The sequence below is a fragment of the Alexandromys fortis genome, unplaced genomic scaffold, assembly GCF_014885135.2.
Source record: "Alexandromys fortis isolate MF-2015 unplaced genomic scaffold, M_Fortis_MF-2015_v1.1 scaffold_72, whole genome shotgun sequence".
Lineage (NCBI taxonomy): Eukaryota > Metazoa > Chordata > Mammalia > Rodentia > Cricetidae > Alexandromys > Alexandromys fortis.
This window is the reverse complement of record NW_026067969.1, coordinates 1,247,109-1,263,882: the sequence shown is the minus strand read 5'-3', so window position 1 is coordinate 1,263,882 and position 16,774 is coordinate 1,247,109. Positions and strand designations below refer to the sequence as shown.

General features: G+C 48.7%; 1 protein-coding gene across 1 annotated transcript in view; it reads left to right on the top strand.

The window, feature by feature from the left end:
* The window catches only part of Nacc2 (NACC family member 2), a 67,857-nt gene that overhangs the window by 43,490 nt on the left and 7,593 nt on the right, over positions 1 to 16,774 (top strand). Inside the window, exon 3 of the mRNA XM_050155003.1 lies at positions 15,646 to 15,810. Within this exon, the coding sequence (XP_050010960.1) occupies positions 15,646 to 15,810 (165 nt within the window). The remainder of the gene's footprint in view (positions 1 to 15,645; positions 15,811 to 16,774) is intronic.

The window sequence follows — 16,774 nt, the reverse complement described above, 5'->3', positions numbered from 1 at the left end:
GGCTTTGTTTTGTTTTTGAGACAGGGTTTCACTGTGTAGCCCTGACTGTCCTTGAACTCACTCTGTAGATCAGGTTGGCCTCGGAACTCAAGAGATTCACCTGCCACTGCCTCCCAAGGGCTGGGATTAAAGGCTTACGCCACTACAACTTTCACTTTTAAGTGGATACTAGACTTTGTAGGTGTTGAGCATCTGTGACATGCGGAGTCTCTTCAGGGGTCACATTTCCATCAGTCAAGCATAATTTGGGTAATTTGGAAAGTGGATATTAAATATTTTGTCCCTTTTTTTGTTGTTATTGTTGAGATAGACTTTCACTCCAGGTTGGCCTCGAACTCACTATATAGCTCAGGCTGTATAGAGAGCTTGCAGCCAGTCTTCCTGCTCTGGCCTTTTAAGCGCTATATAACAGGCATGCCACTGTGCCCAGCTTGTCCCCCCCCCCCCCCCCCCCCCCCCCCCCCCCCCCCCCCCATGGAGTGACCAATTTTCATTTATTTCCCAACCTCTGTGTCAGCTTTCTTTTCTTTTTTCTTTCCTTTTCTTCCTAAGATGGGTCTCACCATGTATCCTTTACTGTCCTGGAACTCGCTGTGTAGACCAGGCTAGCCTCTAACTCACAGAGACCTGCTTGCTTCTACTGGTGTGTAAGGCATACACCGCCATGTTTTGCTGACCTAGCATCTTTTATCAGACATTTGTTGTGTATATGTTCATTGATTGATTGGTTGGTTGGTTTCTGATGGGGTCTCTTGTAGCTCAGGCTGACCTCAAACTTCCTATACAGGCAAGGATGCCCTTGAAATCCTGATCCTCCTGCCGTTACCCCCTATATGCTTGGGGTTTCAGGCATGTGCTACCATTCCCAGCCTTTCAGACATGCATGTTATAAACCTGTGCTCTTAATTCGTCCCCTCCCTCCTTTCTTCCCTTCCTGTTCCCTTTCTCCCTCTTTTCTTCTGTTTCCAGGATTAGGAACCCAGGGTCTCACACATGCTAATAAGCAAACGCTTTCCCATTGAGCTGCACCCACAAAATGTAATTTTGATACAAAGTTAGTTAAAATTTCGAAATCAACCACAGCTTTTTATGTACTGTTTGAAGAACCTTCCACCTTAATATGATACCCTCTCATGTTTAAAGAATAAAAGTGTTTTAATTTGAAGTTATTTTAAACTTGCCTAAAAGTTGTAAGATGAGGTCTCAGAGCTGCATCCTTATGCCCTTTGCACGGTTGCGCCCTTCGCACGGTTGCAGCCCCCGTTTGTCATGTGTGTCCCCTCGTTCTTCTCACTGCATGTGTAGTTTTTCCAAAGCATTCTGTGTGAGCTACAGACCCATGCCTCAGTTTCCTTCCATGGTCAGCACGCCCGTCGAGCTTTCTGTCCTCCGGCTCTGTGGTCTGGCCTTGGGTCTGCAGGTGCAGTACACACACACACACACACACACACACGCACGCACGCACGCACGCACTCACGCACGCACGCACGCACGCACGCATCAGCATCACCAGGTTATCACGTCAGTCCGGGCTGGCTTCACAGTCTGTCTACCAGCACTATCCTCCAGAGTGGGCAGGGACTCTCCACAGGGTCCTGCTGCTCTGCCTTCACGTCTGTCCTGGTGAGTAAGGGGTTTGAACACCAGTTTAACAGTACTATTGACCTTTTGACACTGCCTAGGGTAGTTTTGAGAAGGTCTATGCCAGGTGAAGCCAATGTCCCTGCTTGAGGACACAGCAGGTCTCCCCTGTCTAGGCAGCCTCCCTTTTTGTGGTGGTGCTGGGCATGGGTTACTTTTCGTTGTTGCAGGAGTGACTGCTAACACCACAGCACCTAAAGTTATAGCCTGCAGCCGGTATGGTAGAGTTTCCTTCCCACTGACATTGCCTGCTGATTATTCTTTCCTTCATCTGTTGCTGTGATTTATCATATACATTTCTATTGTGTGGGGGGGGGGAGGTTGAGACAGGGTTTCCCTGTGTAGTCCTGGAACTCTCTGTAGATCAGGCTGGCCTGGAGATCAGCTTGTCTCTGCCTTCTGAGATAGTGATAGAACCAAAGGCAGGAACTAACATGCCTGGCTGTTTACCATATTTTTTAAAAGCATTTTCTTACTACTTTATATTCAGTAAGAACATTCCAGGTTCATTTTATCCCTCCTGAGAGCTATCCCAGAATTAGTTGTTTTTAACTTTCAGAGAGGATCAGTTTCCCTTTCTTCCTCCTTTCTTCTCTGTTTCTCTGTTCTTTTCCTCTCTCCATTCCCTCTCCCTTTCTTCCCTCTTTTCTTCTTGTAACTCTTTGGTTTTTCGAGACAGAGTTTCTCTGTAGCTTTGGAACCTGTCCTGGAACTAGCTCTTGTAGTCCAGGCTGACCTCGAACTCACAGAGATCCACCTGCTTCTGCCTCCCAAGCGCTGGGATTAAAGGCGTGCGCCCGGCTCTTCCTGTAACTCTTAAATGGTGTGCCCACTGAGCCATACTCAAGGAATATCTAGAAATGAAGATCTTGGGGCTGGGTTTATTCATTACTGTTGAGCTTACTCAATAATAGTGTTCTATTTGTCTGTCATCTGTCTATCTGTCTGTCTCCCCTTTTAGCAATCAGACCAGCCTGGGAATATGGTGAGACCCTAGGGGAGGGGTGAGAGATGAACACTGAATTCATGAATTGGAGCTGTTGTTTCCAAAGCTTCCTGTCTGTCTGTCTGTCTGTCTGTCTGTCACATCCTCCTAATGATGGGGTTTCCTCTCTCCTAGAACTCACTGTGTAGACCATGCTGGCCTCAAACCTACAGAAATCCTCCTGCTCTATCCCGAGTGCTGGAATTTAAAGGCCACTAAGCCTGGCCTCTAAGTTACCTCTTAAAGGTGCATTCCTTGAGTGTGGCCTGGCCCTGGGTTCTGGGTTCACACTTTCCCTGCCACTTTGTCACTTACTATTGAGAGGGACATTTTACTTACACACTGCCCCATGCCAGTGTCCCCTCCGTTAGTGCCTGGTAAGGTCTCTGTGAACTGTAGGGACTTAGTTCAGGCTTTTTGTTCCCTTCACTCTTGACCTTGGCTTGACCTTGGCCTCATTTTCAAGTACTGTTAAATCAAGGTGCCAACTGCCTCTTGCAAGGGCAGCCTGGACTCCGGATTGCATGGACTCCTTCCATCCAGCTGTGGCCATCTGATGTCCCAGTTTTTCTCAGAGTGCTGCACAATCCTCCATTACATTTATTCCTGGAAATCCATTTCTTGTTTTGATTACATGATGTTTAAGCTTCTCTGTAGTTGTGTGTTGCTCTTGATAATATATAGAGACAAATCGGGTGACACATTTTCTGATTTACTCTGCTGGTTTACCTGCACTAAGTGTCTTTTGGGTTGTCTGTATATAATCACGTCCTCTGCTAAGCCTGACTCATTCCTGCCTGCCCCCCCCCTTCCTCTCCCTCCAATCCAGGGCCTCAGGATTGTAGGCAAGAACTCCATCACTGAGCCACACACAAATTTACTTGTTTATGTATTTATTTACTTTCTTTAATGTTTTTTTTTCTTTAATCTTTTTAAAGTCAAGTATTCAATGTGTATCCCAGGCTAGCTAACTTGTGATCCTTCTGCCCCAACCTCTCAACTCTGGTAATTACAAGTATATGGTACCACATTTAGCTTGCTCTTTTCCTTATTGTTTCTTTTCCTCCTTTTTTAACACTTTTTTACTGTGTAAACTTGGACTCACAGTGAAGCTGAGGTTGACCTTGAACTTGTGATTCTCCTTCACCAAGTGCTGGTATTTCAGACACACACCTGATTTATGTGGTGATAGAGATCTAACTCGGGGCTTTGTGCTTGCTAAGCAAGCCCTCTGCCATCTGAGCCCCAGCTCGAGCCCATCATTTTATTTCTTTTTTGTTGTTGTTGTTTTGTTTTGTTTTTCAAGACAGGGTTTCTCTCTAGCTCTTGTAGACCAGGCTGGCCTCAAACTCACAGAGATCCACCTGCCTCTGCCTCCCAAGTGCTGGGATTAAAGACGTGCGCCACCACCGCCTGACTAATGATTTTATTTCTAGTGATAATTTGTGTGTTCCTTTTCTTGCTTCTTGGCATTAGCTGGGATTTCTTGTTCCTTTTCGTTACTCAATTCAGGAAAAGCTTTTGATACATCAGACCCATTGTGCGGTGCCGTTCTAGGCTTGCTGTGGTTTTGCTGTTTTGTTTTGTTTTTTTTTATTAAATTAAGGCTATTTCTCTTTTCCCCCTTGACTTAAGGTTTTTTCCCCCGAAAAAGTTGAAAATTGACGAAAGCTTTTTGTTTTCCCTTACCATAGCCTCTCGCCATTCATCGTCTCAGTTTTCTGTTGTTGCGATAAGACACCATGGTAGCTTAAGGTGGAAGAACTCTAAGGTGGACTTACAGTTCCAGAGATAGACCCTATTATAGCAGGGCTTGGGGGTGAGCGTGGCAGGGAGCAGGTGGCCATGGGAACAGGAAACAAAGAGTTCACAACTTGAACCACAAGCATGTAGAAGCTGAAAGAGCAAACTGGAAGTGTGTCAAAGCTACAGACCCTTAAAGCCTGCCCCCTGTGATAGACTTCCAGCCAGGCCACCAACTGGAGACTGAAGTGTTCAAATACTTGAGCCTGGGGAACATTCTCATTCAGACCATCACACTGCTTAGTGCTGGCCTGCACTGGGCAACCTTAGATCCTGAGCATCTTAGAGGGCAACACTGCAAAATGAAGGTCAGACTGTGTCACCAAGTAGTGCCAACCTAAGGAACCACTGTCCTGTACGCAGCTTCCGTGGATGAGGCATCTTTACAGAGATCACAGCTGTGTGTGTGTGTTTCCTTCTGTGTTTTGTTAATTTATTTACTTTATTGTTTTTGAGGCAGGGTTTCTCCACACAACTCCTAGCTGTCCCGGAACTTGCTATGTAAACCAAGCTGGCCTCGAACTCACAGGGATCTGCCTGCCTCTTCCCCCAGGAGGAGATTAAAGACGTGCAATGCCATGGCTTGCCTTGTACTGTTAATTTTGTATTCCTGGGATGAAATCACCCTAGCTGTGGGGTCTCACTCAAATTCAAGACCAACCTGAGCTACAGAGTGAGACTTGCTCACAAAAACAAGGGGGTGGAAAGATGGCTCTGCAATCGCTGACCTTGCTGCCCTTCTAGAGGACCCAGGTTGGGTTTCAAGTCCACACATGGTGGTTCACAATCATCTGTGACTACAGTTCCAGGGGACCCCACACCCTGTGCCCCCAGGTGTGTACATAGTGCTCATATAGACAAACACTCATACGCATAAGATTTTTTAAAATAATAAAAATCCCTACACTATAAAAAAAGACAGTAAGGTAGGTATAGAGGCACACTTCTTAATTTCATCACCTGGAAGGAAGAAGCAGGTGGATCTCTGAATTCAAAGCCAGCCTGGTCTGCATAGTAAATTCAGGCCAACTAGGGCTAAACAGTGAGACTTTGTCTCAAAGAAACAAAAACTGTAACAACCACAAAGAGTGTTAGCAATAGGAAGGTGGTACTTTGCCCACACAAATCCCTCTGTGTTAGTTACATTTAGGTTGTGACAACTTGTGTGGCTTTAAAGGGGAGGAATCCACTTAGCTCACGGGTTTACAGGATGGGTCCATCATGGCAGGAAGGGACATTTGACGTTACGGCAGACAGGAAACAGAGAAAGGCCTCAGTCTGTTGAGTGCTGAAATTACAGGTGGGAGTCAGTCTGTTGAGTGCTGAAATTACAGGTGGGAGTCATTACCCCTGCTGCCAATATTTCAGAGACCTATGAGACTCTTTTGCAGGAGCGAGATTGCTCCTTGCTTTCCCATAAAGCTCCACTCTGGGTTTGCTGTCAAGGTTTGATATCTGTCACAGAAAAGATCAAGGATTACTTTTTTCTCTAATGCGTTTGATTAAACATACAGAAGAGGTGTGTAGAGCCACTGCACCCTTCACAGAGAGGTGGGTATCCAGATGAATTGTCTTTGCAACAGGACAACTCAGTTTCTACTTTCTGTGTCAGTTTTGGTAAGTTGTGTTTTTATTATATTTTTTTTGTTGTTGTTGTTGTTGTTTTGAGACACGGTTTCTTTGTGTAGTGCTGGCTGTAGAACTAGCTCTATAGACCAGGCTGGCCTTGAACTCACAGAAATCCACCTGCCTCTGCCTCCCAAGTGCTGGGATTAAAGGTGTGCGCCACCACCGCCCAGCATAAATTGAATCTTTTAATAGACTTCCCAGTGACATCTATGTTCACTTTTACTGGAATGAAGTTCCATGTGCTCTCAAGAGCTTAATGTCTGTGACAGTCCTATTACTGTGTCTGTCCCATAGTTTGTGGACACACCATGCAGAGACCATGGGTAGCCATTAGCTCGGATTTATGTTACTCAGCTCTTCTTGAACTCTCCCCTGCACAGAATCCGTTTTTAGCCTAACTTTTTTGTATTGGTGTCTCTTCTAATGTGAGGAGGGCACGGGGCAGGGGCTCATGTGTAGAGATCAGAAGACAACCTGTAGCAGTTGGTTTTCTCCTGGGGATCAAACTCGGGTTGTCCATCTTGGCAGCAGGCACCTTTACCCACTCGGTCATCTCATGAGCCCTGCATATGATATGATGGATCTCACTGTTTAGTTTTAACTTATCTGGAACTCACTATGTAAATCAGGCTGGCCTGGATCTCCCAAAGATCCATTTCCCTGTTGGAATTAAAAGCATGTACTTCTATGTCTGGCTTGCTACATTATGTATATTTTAGTATCAGTTTACAAAGCCAACAATTAGGGGCTAGAGAGATGGCTCAATGTTTAAGCACATGGGTATTCTAGAGGACCCAGGTTCAGTTCCCCAAATCCACATGGGTAGCTCACAGTCATCAATAATTCCAGCTCCAGGGGTCCAGGCATTGACATGATGCACTGACATAGATGTTGGCAAAACACATATCAAACAATTTAAAAATTTTAAGCCCCACAATAAATAATAAAATAAAATCATCTCCATATTGTTAGGCCTGTGAGCGAGCTATCCTTCTTTGGGATGGAGCCCGGTGCTCCCACACTACCCTGAATGCCAGGCGGTACCACAGCATGTTCTGCTGTGCTCTGTTGTCTTTATCCATACATATCTTTTCGGATACATGACCCCTGCTTCCATGGCTCTTGGGTTTATGACCTTGCTTGATTTTTCTGGCGCATTCAGAATTAGATTCATCTTAGCCTTCTGAGTCCTGTGTGGTCCTGGAGTGCACTCTGCCCTCCTCCACTCTCTGGAGTCTGTGGAGCCTTGCCTGCTGCCCTACTTAGTTCCAAATGTGCTGAGAGGCGGTTGCATGGCCTGCCTTATAAGCTGCACCCAGGCTCAAGGCAGAGCTGGGAGCTCTTCCAGGTCGGCCTGGTCTTGGGCGGGCACAGAGGCAGTGTGTGACTCTTGAGTTCCTGCCCCCCGTCTTGCTGGCTGTACTGGGTGCATGTTAATCCAGGCTTGTTTTCCTGTAAAATGGCAGTGTTTCTTTTCACTGATGCCTTCTGGTCTGACGTTTACATGGTACCCAGCTCTCTTCTACGTGCTGTGTGCCTGTACCTGCCTCTTGTTTTCTAGCTACCTTTTATCTCATGACAATCAGGGTCTCACTGTGTTACACAGGCATTCCTGGGATGCCCAGGCCGGCCATCCTTTCCCCTCCATCTTCTGGGTGGCTGGAACCCACAGGGTCAGTCAGTACCCCAGCTCCTAGGTTTGAGTTGTTAGAGTGCAGGGCCCATTCGCATTTCCTGTAAACAGCCTGCTTGTTAGGGTTTAGTTCCTTCCGACCCTGACCCCTGCTGTGCCTTCCTTCCTTCCTTTTTTTTTTTTTTTTTCTTTTTTTCTTTTCCTACTCTTTTGCATTAATCGAGTGTCCTGTTTTCTGTGAATAAGACCTGTGTGTTTTTATGGTGTCCTTCTAAAGGCAAATGACTTCAGCATCTTTGCATTAGTGTTTTACAAACTTTGGGGCTTTTACCACCTGACTTGCATCACAAAGCATTTCTGCCCAGGAGCCTCCCACACCTGTTGCTGGCCGCTGCCCTGGTGTGTCTTAATCCTGTGAGCAGCTTGTTGTTGTGCACGCCTTTAATCCCAGCACGCAGGGGGCAGAGACCTGCCCAGGGCCACTTTCCTCCAAGGGGCTTGTGTTCCAACCACTGTTGGCTCTCTTGTACTTGTCTTGAACACAGTGGCCTTCTTTCCTTCTTCCCTCTGGAGCGCGATTGCTACCAGTGCCGCCTGCTCCTGAGGCCCAGGCTCTCCATGTGTCTCCTATTCTAGTTTCTGTCTTTTTTTTTTTTTTTAAGATTAAAAATTGTTTATTTTATGCATATGAGTGTTTTGCCTGCTTGAATGTCTGTGCACCACGTGTATGCAGTGCCTGTGGAGGCCAGAAGAGGGCGCCCCCGGAACTGGAGTTACCGAGGGTTGTGGGCTGCCATGTGGGTGTGGAAACTGAAGCAGTGTCCTGTGTGAGCAGTCAGTGCTCTTGACCACCGACCTCTTCAGCCTCTGTTCTCTGCTGCTTTTGTTTCCTTCCTACATCTGAGTGTTACGCATTGAATTATTTTCTAGTTCATGAATCTTATCTGCTCTGTGTAATTCTTCCCCCAATTCACCCTTCTGGATTCAGGGTTTTAGTTACTGCCGTCTTTTATTTCCTTATTGATTCTGGTTTTCTTTGAGGCTCCCAGTTTTATTCCCCATTCCCTCCCACGTTCACAGCAGAGATCTTAAAGTCTGCATCTGCTAATTGTCAGATCTAATGTCTTTTTGTAAATCGATTTGTTTTTTTTTTTTTTTTCTCATTTGGTCTGTGTCTAATAGTTTTGCTGCTGTTTTCTGGTCTTCCTAGTATTGTTTCCTTGATAGCTGGGCATTACTTAAAAACATTTTAGAAGCCCGAACAGCTGTTCCAAGGAGGGCCTGGGCACTGGTCCTCCCAGACTGTTGTGAGAGGCCCTGGGTGGGCCCAGCACAGGCTGTGTTCTGAGCCCCAGGCTCAACCATAGCTGTTCTGGGTTGCAGCTGGAAGCTGGAACTGCCTTGGCAGGCTCTGAGATCTAGTCTGCCTCCCAGGACAGAAACCACCAAGCCGTGTCTTGGCTGTTGTTTTTCAGAGTCTTGTCCTGCATTCTTGCTGTTTAGTATTCTGCAGAGATACCCCTTAAGTATACTGTAGCATGGTGCTCAGAATTCCACCCCTGAGTCCTGTGCCTCCCCAAATCTCCCTACCCTGTCCCTCGTGCCCCCACCGTGCTCTGTCCTTCTCCCTGGAGTCCCAGTCCTAATCCTGCTAATCCTGGCCACTGAAGACACCACCCCCCCTTTTACAGTTGCTCTCCACAGAGAAGTTCTTGCCCTGGTGATTCTGTAGCTGAAGCAAGGTCTCCGGGGTGAATTACTTGCTTCCTGATCTGTTCCCTGGGGCACCCATAGGTACCCCATTCTAGGTGTTTTTCCCAGCTCAAGGTGTATGTGTACGTAAGTGTGAGGTATTAGCTAAGCCCTGTGCCTGGCTTTAACTCATTCAGTGTCCTAGGGTTACCGCCACACAGAGAAATCTTTACTTTGGTCTATGCCCTTTGTGTGACCGTGGCCTGTTCTCTCTGTGCCGCTTGTCAAGGAAGACACATCCTGTCCTGTGTGAGAGTGGTATTGTGTGTCTCTGAGGTGTCATTGGGTGAAGTGGAAAAATTCATAGCAGGCTAGCAAGAAGGAATGGGCAAGCTTGGCTTTCAGGGGGAACATTGGCTGGGACCGTGGTATGAAGGCTACACCAGCCAATAAACACTCATGGGAGCCACAGTGGTCTTTAAAACAGAGCCCAGAAAGCTATTTAGATCCAGAAGCCTGGTCCCTGGGTCTGACATGACACCCCTTGTGGGTGCTGTTGAGTGTTGTATCCTCACTGCTTAAGTCTCTCTGGCAGCGGAACATAGTGAGTCCAGAGACCACAGGCCCCTCTCTCCTACCCCTAGGAGCCCACATCAGCCATGAATATGTGTACATCCCCTGGTCCTACATCCGCTGTCCTTTCTGGGTTTCCCTACCCAGCTTGTGTTCTTGTGTATCCAACTTGCCATATTACCTTGGATCTGGGATGGATTTGGCCCACATTTTGGCATCTGTGAAATGGGTATGTCCAGGTAATGTTGGGGGCATGCCTTACCGGTGTCACAGGGAGCCCCTCCTGGCAATTAGAGATTATTATTGGCTCCTCCGGAAGCTGTGGAGGGGACACAGCTTCAGGAAAAGCCTGTACTGGTGAAGCCCGAGTGTGTGGGGCCCTTACAGGATGACAGCACAGACCAGCCAGTTGTGCTGAGTGTGCAGCTGGCTGGGCCTGCCAGCAGAGCCAGTGGAGTCATAGAGCCCACCCTCAGCAGCCAGAGGAAGGAGACCTTACAGACATTCAGCCGGCCTAGGCCCTGGCCATCAGGAAGTTCCTGAGTCAGGCCTGGGTGGTGTTAGGCAGGAAGTGTGTGTGTGTGTGTGTGGTGGGGAGTGAGGCACAATCCTCTGTGGAAGATCAGGGCTTCTGTGGGGTTGTTTCTTTTGTCGGGGTACACAGGTAGTACCTCCCACACCCTGATTTCCAGCCATCAATCACCGAGGTCTAGTGTCTGCTCACCTCCTCCAAACTTCCTGCTCTTCATCCCTATAAACCTGTCTTAAGACACAAGGCTACTGTGTTCAGGTGGATGTCCTTTATGAGTGTGACCCCTTCACTCCCAGACTCTTATTCGTGCTAAGCCATGGGACTGCTCTTCAAGGTAGCTCTCATTTGCGCTCTCACTGACAACGCAGGGGTGCCATGTTCCACCTCGTAACTGGTTCTAGGTCCTGACTTCAAAGAACAGGATGATATTCTATTGTGGTTTCGGTTTCATTTCTTTTTTGCTTAATAGTTTTTGGAGACAGGGTTTCTCTGTAGCCTTGGAGTCTGTCCCGGAACTAGCTCTTGTAGACCAGGCTGGCTTCGAACTCACAGATCCACCTGTCTCTACCTCCCCAGTGCTGGGGTCACCATTACCTGGCTTCAGTTTCGTTTCTTGGTTGAATGTTGAGCAAGCACTTTACCAGTGCACATTCTCATCCATAAATCTTCTCCATGTCTGCCCATGTTTTAAACAGACGTTCAGTTGGTTTATTCTTAAAGATTTATTTATTTATGCATGCGGGCACTTTTGTCTGTATGTACATCTGCACACCAGACGGGGGCCTTGGAACTCATGGGACTACAGTTGTGAGCCTCCATGTGTGCTGGGGATTGAACTCGGGAACTCTAGAAGAGCAACCAGTCAGTGCTCTTAACACTGAACCATCTCTCCAGCCCTCGTTTTGCTGCTGTTGTTGTTTTTAAAAGTTGAGTTTTGAGAGGGTTTTCTTTGTCCTTCCCACCGTAGCCAACTTATTTTGTTACTTTCACATAAGTGTTTGCTGGTTTTTTTCCACTTTGAAGAACTGACATTTCTGGTGAGGTTTTTCTTGCTGTTTACTTCTAAAAGTCTCCAGGATCATCACTTCTGCATTAGAGGAATGAGGGTCCGAATGAGAGCGGCCCAGGGGGTGACTGTAAAGGGCCTAAAAGTCAGCCAGCTCTGCTGACTGGCTCACACCAGTGTAAGCCAGCAGAGTGTGCTTGTGCAGATCACCTGTGGCAGCTCTGGGACGAGCGGCCGTCTCTGTCTGTCTGTCCGTCCGTCCCATGTGGTCTCGATGACTGCAGCATTATCAGGAGTCTTCCGGTGTGAGTTGGCATTTTTCTGTCATCATGGGCTCATTTTTTTTTCGACTCACAATTAAGAACTAGGGTTCGTTTTCTGATTCTGTATTTTGAGGGGGTGGTGTGTACAACTAGTCTGTGAAGTAGGTAGGGATCCCCAGGCCTCTGTGCAGCTCTAACCGGAGTGGTCACTCACCCACTGGCAGCTGTTCGTATCGCTTGGGACTTCTTGAAGGGGTTCCCACAAATGGGGCTGTTGGCATGCTTCACCCCAAGTGTATCAGTGAACAGAGTAGGGGAGCTACTGCTGGGCAGTCTCCTGGGGGCAGACCCCTGGGAGGGAAACAGACTGTGGGATCTGCCCTCCCCCTCTCCTGCTCTCTCCTTCGCAGGGCCTCATCCCAGCCGAACGTGGTCAATCACTAAGCTACACCCAAAGTGCTTATTTTGTTGTTTTGTTTTATTTCTAAGACAGGGTCTCACAGGATGACCTTGGACTCTGATCTTCCTGTCTGCCTAGTGCTAGGATTCTAGGCCTGAGCCACAATGCCCAGCCTCTTCCTCTTTTAAATGTGCTTATACCTTATATTATAAGGTAGTATTTTGTAGTCATTTTCAGTGTGCTGTTCAGTGACATTAACATATGCACATTGTTCTGCCATCACTAACGTCCTATCCATAGAACTTCTGACAACTTCCCAAACTGACGTGGATTCCCCACTCAAAATATTTTACCTCTTGGTTCCATATATATGGCTTGACACCTGGGAACCTCATAAAAGTGAAATCCTACAGGTTTGACAGTCTGTACTCGGCTCAGAACTGAGCCCTTCTTGGACAATTGGGACCTTGCGTGTCTACCACCCAGACTTGGTGCCTCTGGGCCTCAGAGACTTAGCAGGCCTCCTGGGTGACCATGTTAAGAGCCCTGGAATATAAGCCACATATCATGTGACCACTAGTATCCAATTGGCTTCTGTGGTGTGACCTAAAGGGGGTGGGTTAACGGTCCTGGGGAAAGGAGGCCCCTTAACAGGTCTTCCTGCTGTGTCCAGGAAGGCTACACTTCAGTGTTTAGTCAGCTCTTCATCAAGGTCGCTAACTATGCCTCAGCATGCTCTCCCTAGGATGCTCAGCCCTAGAAACCAGAGCCTTGTCACCTGGTCTGGGGAATGGGAAAGTGACATTGATGCCACTGGGCAGTCCCGCATGATAGGAGACTTAAGTCTCCTGGTACCGGAGATTAGGATGCGGGAATTTCATGTCATCACAGGCTCTCTCCTCAGCTCACAATGCTCCGTGTGGGGGTAGGGAGTGGGGCGAACAGGGATGGCGGAGTCCCAGCACACCTGGAACCAAGTACCAGTACTTGTACAAGTACTCAGTGCCCATTGAGGCCTCCTGGGAATGAAGGTCCAGTCTCCTCTGGGAGTGAGTCTCTGGAGTTTCCCTTAACTACCTAGCTGTAGCCTGAGTGGTGACCGAAGCCACCCCGTGGGGACCTGGGGCAGGGGCGGAGGCACCCGAAGGAGTTCAGAGTACCTTCGCCAATGAGCTGAGGCTCAGTTTCGTGTATTTTTAGAGACGACAGCATCCAGCACTTGGCAGGGCAGAAATAGAAGAGGTTTTTTGGGGCTCTGGGCTGACAGTCTCTGGCTCTTGGGGAGCCGGGCTGGGGAGGGTGTGCATGTGGAGCGCAAACAACTTCTGCGGTTGAGAAAAACATCTCGAGAGAGCGCTGGCTGAGGACGGAGAATTATTTCTGTTGGTGAACACTCTTTATGTAAATGCCACGCACAGCGTTGGCGCGGCGCTGCTCGTTTGCATGTGTAATCACAGCGGGCGGGGCGCGGGGGGCGGGGGGCGGATAATTATGTTTTAAAATACCATCCGGATTGTTTGATGTGTTCCCTCAGTCTCTGGGTAATTCCGGGCTGTAACGATTCTCCTCCGCTGGTTGGGAAATGCCACCTGGCCAGCCTGACCAGCAGTTGGTACCAGGCAGGGGTCTGCCTCTCAGCAACTTCCATTTTTCTGGCTTTTGTCCTCACTGACTGTCTGCCGGCTCCGAGACTTCCTCAGACGCAGGTGGAGATGCTATCCGGAGCTGCAGCAGCGGGCCTGAGGCATCCTGGAGACTCCGCTCTGCAGCTCCAGACGCTGGGGACAGGGTTGAGCCTCACACAGGCTTCCCACCCTGTCTTCTGTTCTGGAACCCCTCCTGCATAGTGATTGACAGTTCCTTAGGGTGTGGGTGGTCACTTCAGAACCCAGATGTTGGCCCTTAGGGATGGATGTCCCAACATCTCCCTCGGGAACAGTGTGTTAAAATGACTTGCACATCCTTCCTGTGCCATCTGTCCTCATGGGGCCCCTGCACGGTGGCCCCCTGCTGAGAAGCGCTGACCATCCCTACTGTGTGGTTATTGTGAGGAGGGACAGGAAGCTAGTCCATCTGGAGCAACCAGGTGTACCTGTGTCTGTCTGATCTTGGAGCTGTCTCAGGGCAAGGTCGAAGTCTGAGCCACCTGCATTGAGCTGCCAGGCTCTAAGCCTGTGGGGCCAACAGATTCTAGCTGTCTTAGGGCCAAGTCCTGCTTGCACCACACGGACACAGATACAGACATGAACACATACAGACTTATACATTCATAGATACAGACACTCAGATACATAAGCACGCATGCATAAATGCACACAGACGCACACATACACAAACACATACATACACAAATATAGAAACACACATCAGAGAACAGCTGGCTGGGAACAGGTGGCCCTCTAAGGACCTAACCTGTGTGCTGAGAACACGGGAGAGAGTAATATGGCACCTGTGGCCTCTCTCTGAGCAAGGTGGAGTACGTGTTACTGCCAGACTCTGTGGCCTGTGGGAACATAGACCAATGATTAGCCAAAAGACTAGCCCAAGTGCAAGGCCTTCTGGGAAAGGGGGCTGGAGAGGCAGTGGGGAAATGGAGGAACTGAGACAGACTGCAGGATTGGGGTTAGGACCACCGGGCCTCTTATGTCTTGTAGCATAGGGTGCCCAGCAAGTAATCCTTAATAAGAAGACTTGGCCCTAGCCCTCTGTGACTTGTAAGAGACTGTTCTTCCTTCCTGTTGGAGGCTGATGCTGGCTAACTGGTGTCCTGCACTCACCTGTGGACCTGCATCATGGGTGCAGCCTCAGAGCTGCAGGTGCAGAGGAGACATGATTTGCCAGAACATTCCCAGACAACAGGGATGCCGGACTGCTGTCTTTGCTTTTGACAAATATTTAGGAGCACTTCCTTGTGCCAGGCCAAAATAGTCCAAGAGGCCACGTCCCCGAATGTGCTAAGATACTCATCCCCCTCACCTGCCAAGTAGAACTAGTCGTGTCTGGTTACCTCCTGCATGAAGCCACTCTGAAGAGAGCCTGGGGCCCTGTTCAGCTTTACTCTCTCTGAAAGGTGCAGACTGCTGAGTTCAAACTCCGCCTGCAGCTTCAAGGTCTCTTCTGTATCCTGCTTCCAGAACATGCCCTATGCCCCCCTCCCAGCCCTCCTTCCCACCTAACCAATAGCCAACTGGGTAGACACTGTGGGAACCACCTCTCACCCTCTGCAGCCTGTTGCCAGGCCTAGGCAGGCATTTCTCGCTGGCTGTCTTCCCGTTCATGCTATTATCAGGCATCATTGCAGGTTAAGGCTGGATTGGAGGTGGGCACACTGCGTGTATAGTGTGGAGGGCTGGCCGCCCTGGGTTTAGGTTAGCCCCAGACTGATGTGGAGTGTTTCTAACCTGGGCCTTGGGATGTGGTAGGCAAGTGCAGAGCAACCCAGGTTCACCCGCAGACTCCCACCTAATTGGATTAGTTCTTTGTCTTAGTACAAGAGAAGCCAGAGCCCGTGCCCCTGGAAAGTCGCTCCTGTGTACTCATCCGTCGTGACCTGGTAGCGCTGCCTGCCAGCCTCATCAGCCAGATCGGGTACCGCTGCCACCCGAAGCTCTACTCGGAGGGTGACCCTGGAGAGAAACTGGAGCTTGTAGCAGGTGAGGTGGCCCCGCCCATCATCGTCACTGTATGCAAATGTCCTAGCCATTATTTCTCAGCGCTGTGAACAATGCACTCGTCACCAATCCGTCAAAAAGAAAGAAAAAAGAACATCTTAAATTTCTTCTGTTTTCTCTTTAGAAGGATGTGTCATTAAGAGGAGTTATTCAATTGAATTAATTTACCATTTTAATTGAGTCCCCTGAGCTGGCCAGGCTCCTGATTGGCAGGGGCTATATCCATGATGCATTTAAATTAGGTCACAGATAGAAGAAGTCATGTTTACCAGTGTCCCTCCTACCCCACTGTCCAGTCTGTCTGAATAGGTATCTCACAGTCCAGATTGGACTCCAGAAGCCCTCAAGGAAAGGACCTTTTCAAAAACATCATCCCTTTAGTGTTGGGGTCCTTGCATGTTGTAAGGTAGTATCCAACAAGATCCAAGTGGGTGGCACCCCGTTGGTCCCCCCACACTGTTTGCTGTAATTGCCTTGATGCTGGCTTAGACTCATAAGATCCTCTTGCTGGTGTCTCCTGAGTGATGGGATTAAAGGTGTGAGCCACCATGTCTGGTCTTTAATTGCTCTTTTTGTTTACTTGGGAAGCCCCTAGCAAGTTGGACAGATTCCTCAGACCTGCCTGAGCCACCATCTCTTGCTTCTCCCTGACACCCCCTACTACCACATCCTGGGCAACACTCGATTCTGTCCAGTTGTCCCCTCTCCTGGAAACCACTGCCTTAGAGACTTTATTACCAGTTCTCCGGTAGGCAATGTGGGACTGCTCCAACCAAGTCCTGGGATATGATAAATTCTCTGGGAGCTAGAGACAGTCTCTCAGACTGCTGAGAAGCCATTTAAGAGGGTAGAATTGTTCCTTAGGTGACTGCAGGTTTCTTTCCTCATCTAAGCTCTTCTTCCCCTTCCCCCCCCCCCCCCCCCCCCCCCCCCCCCCTCCCGCTCC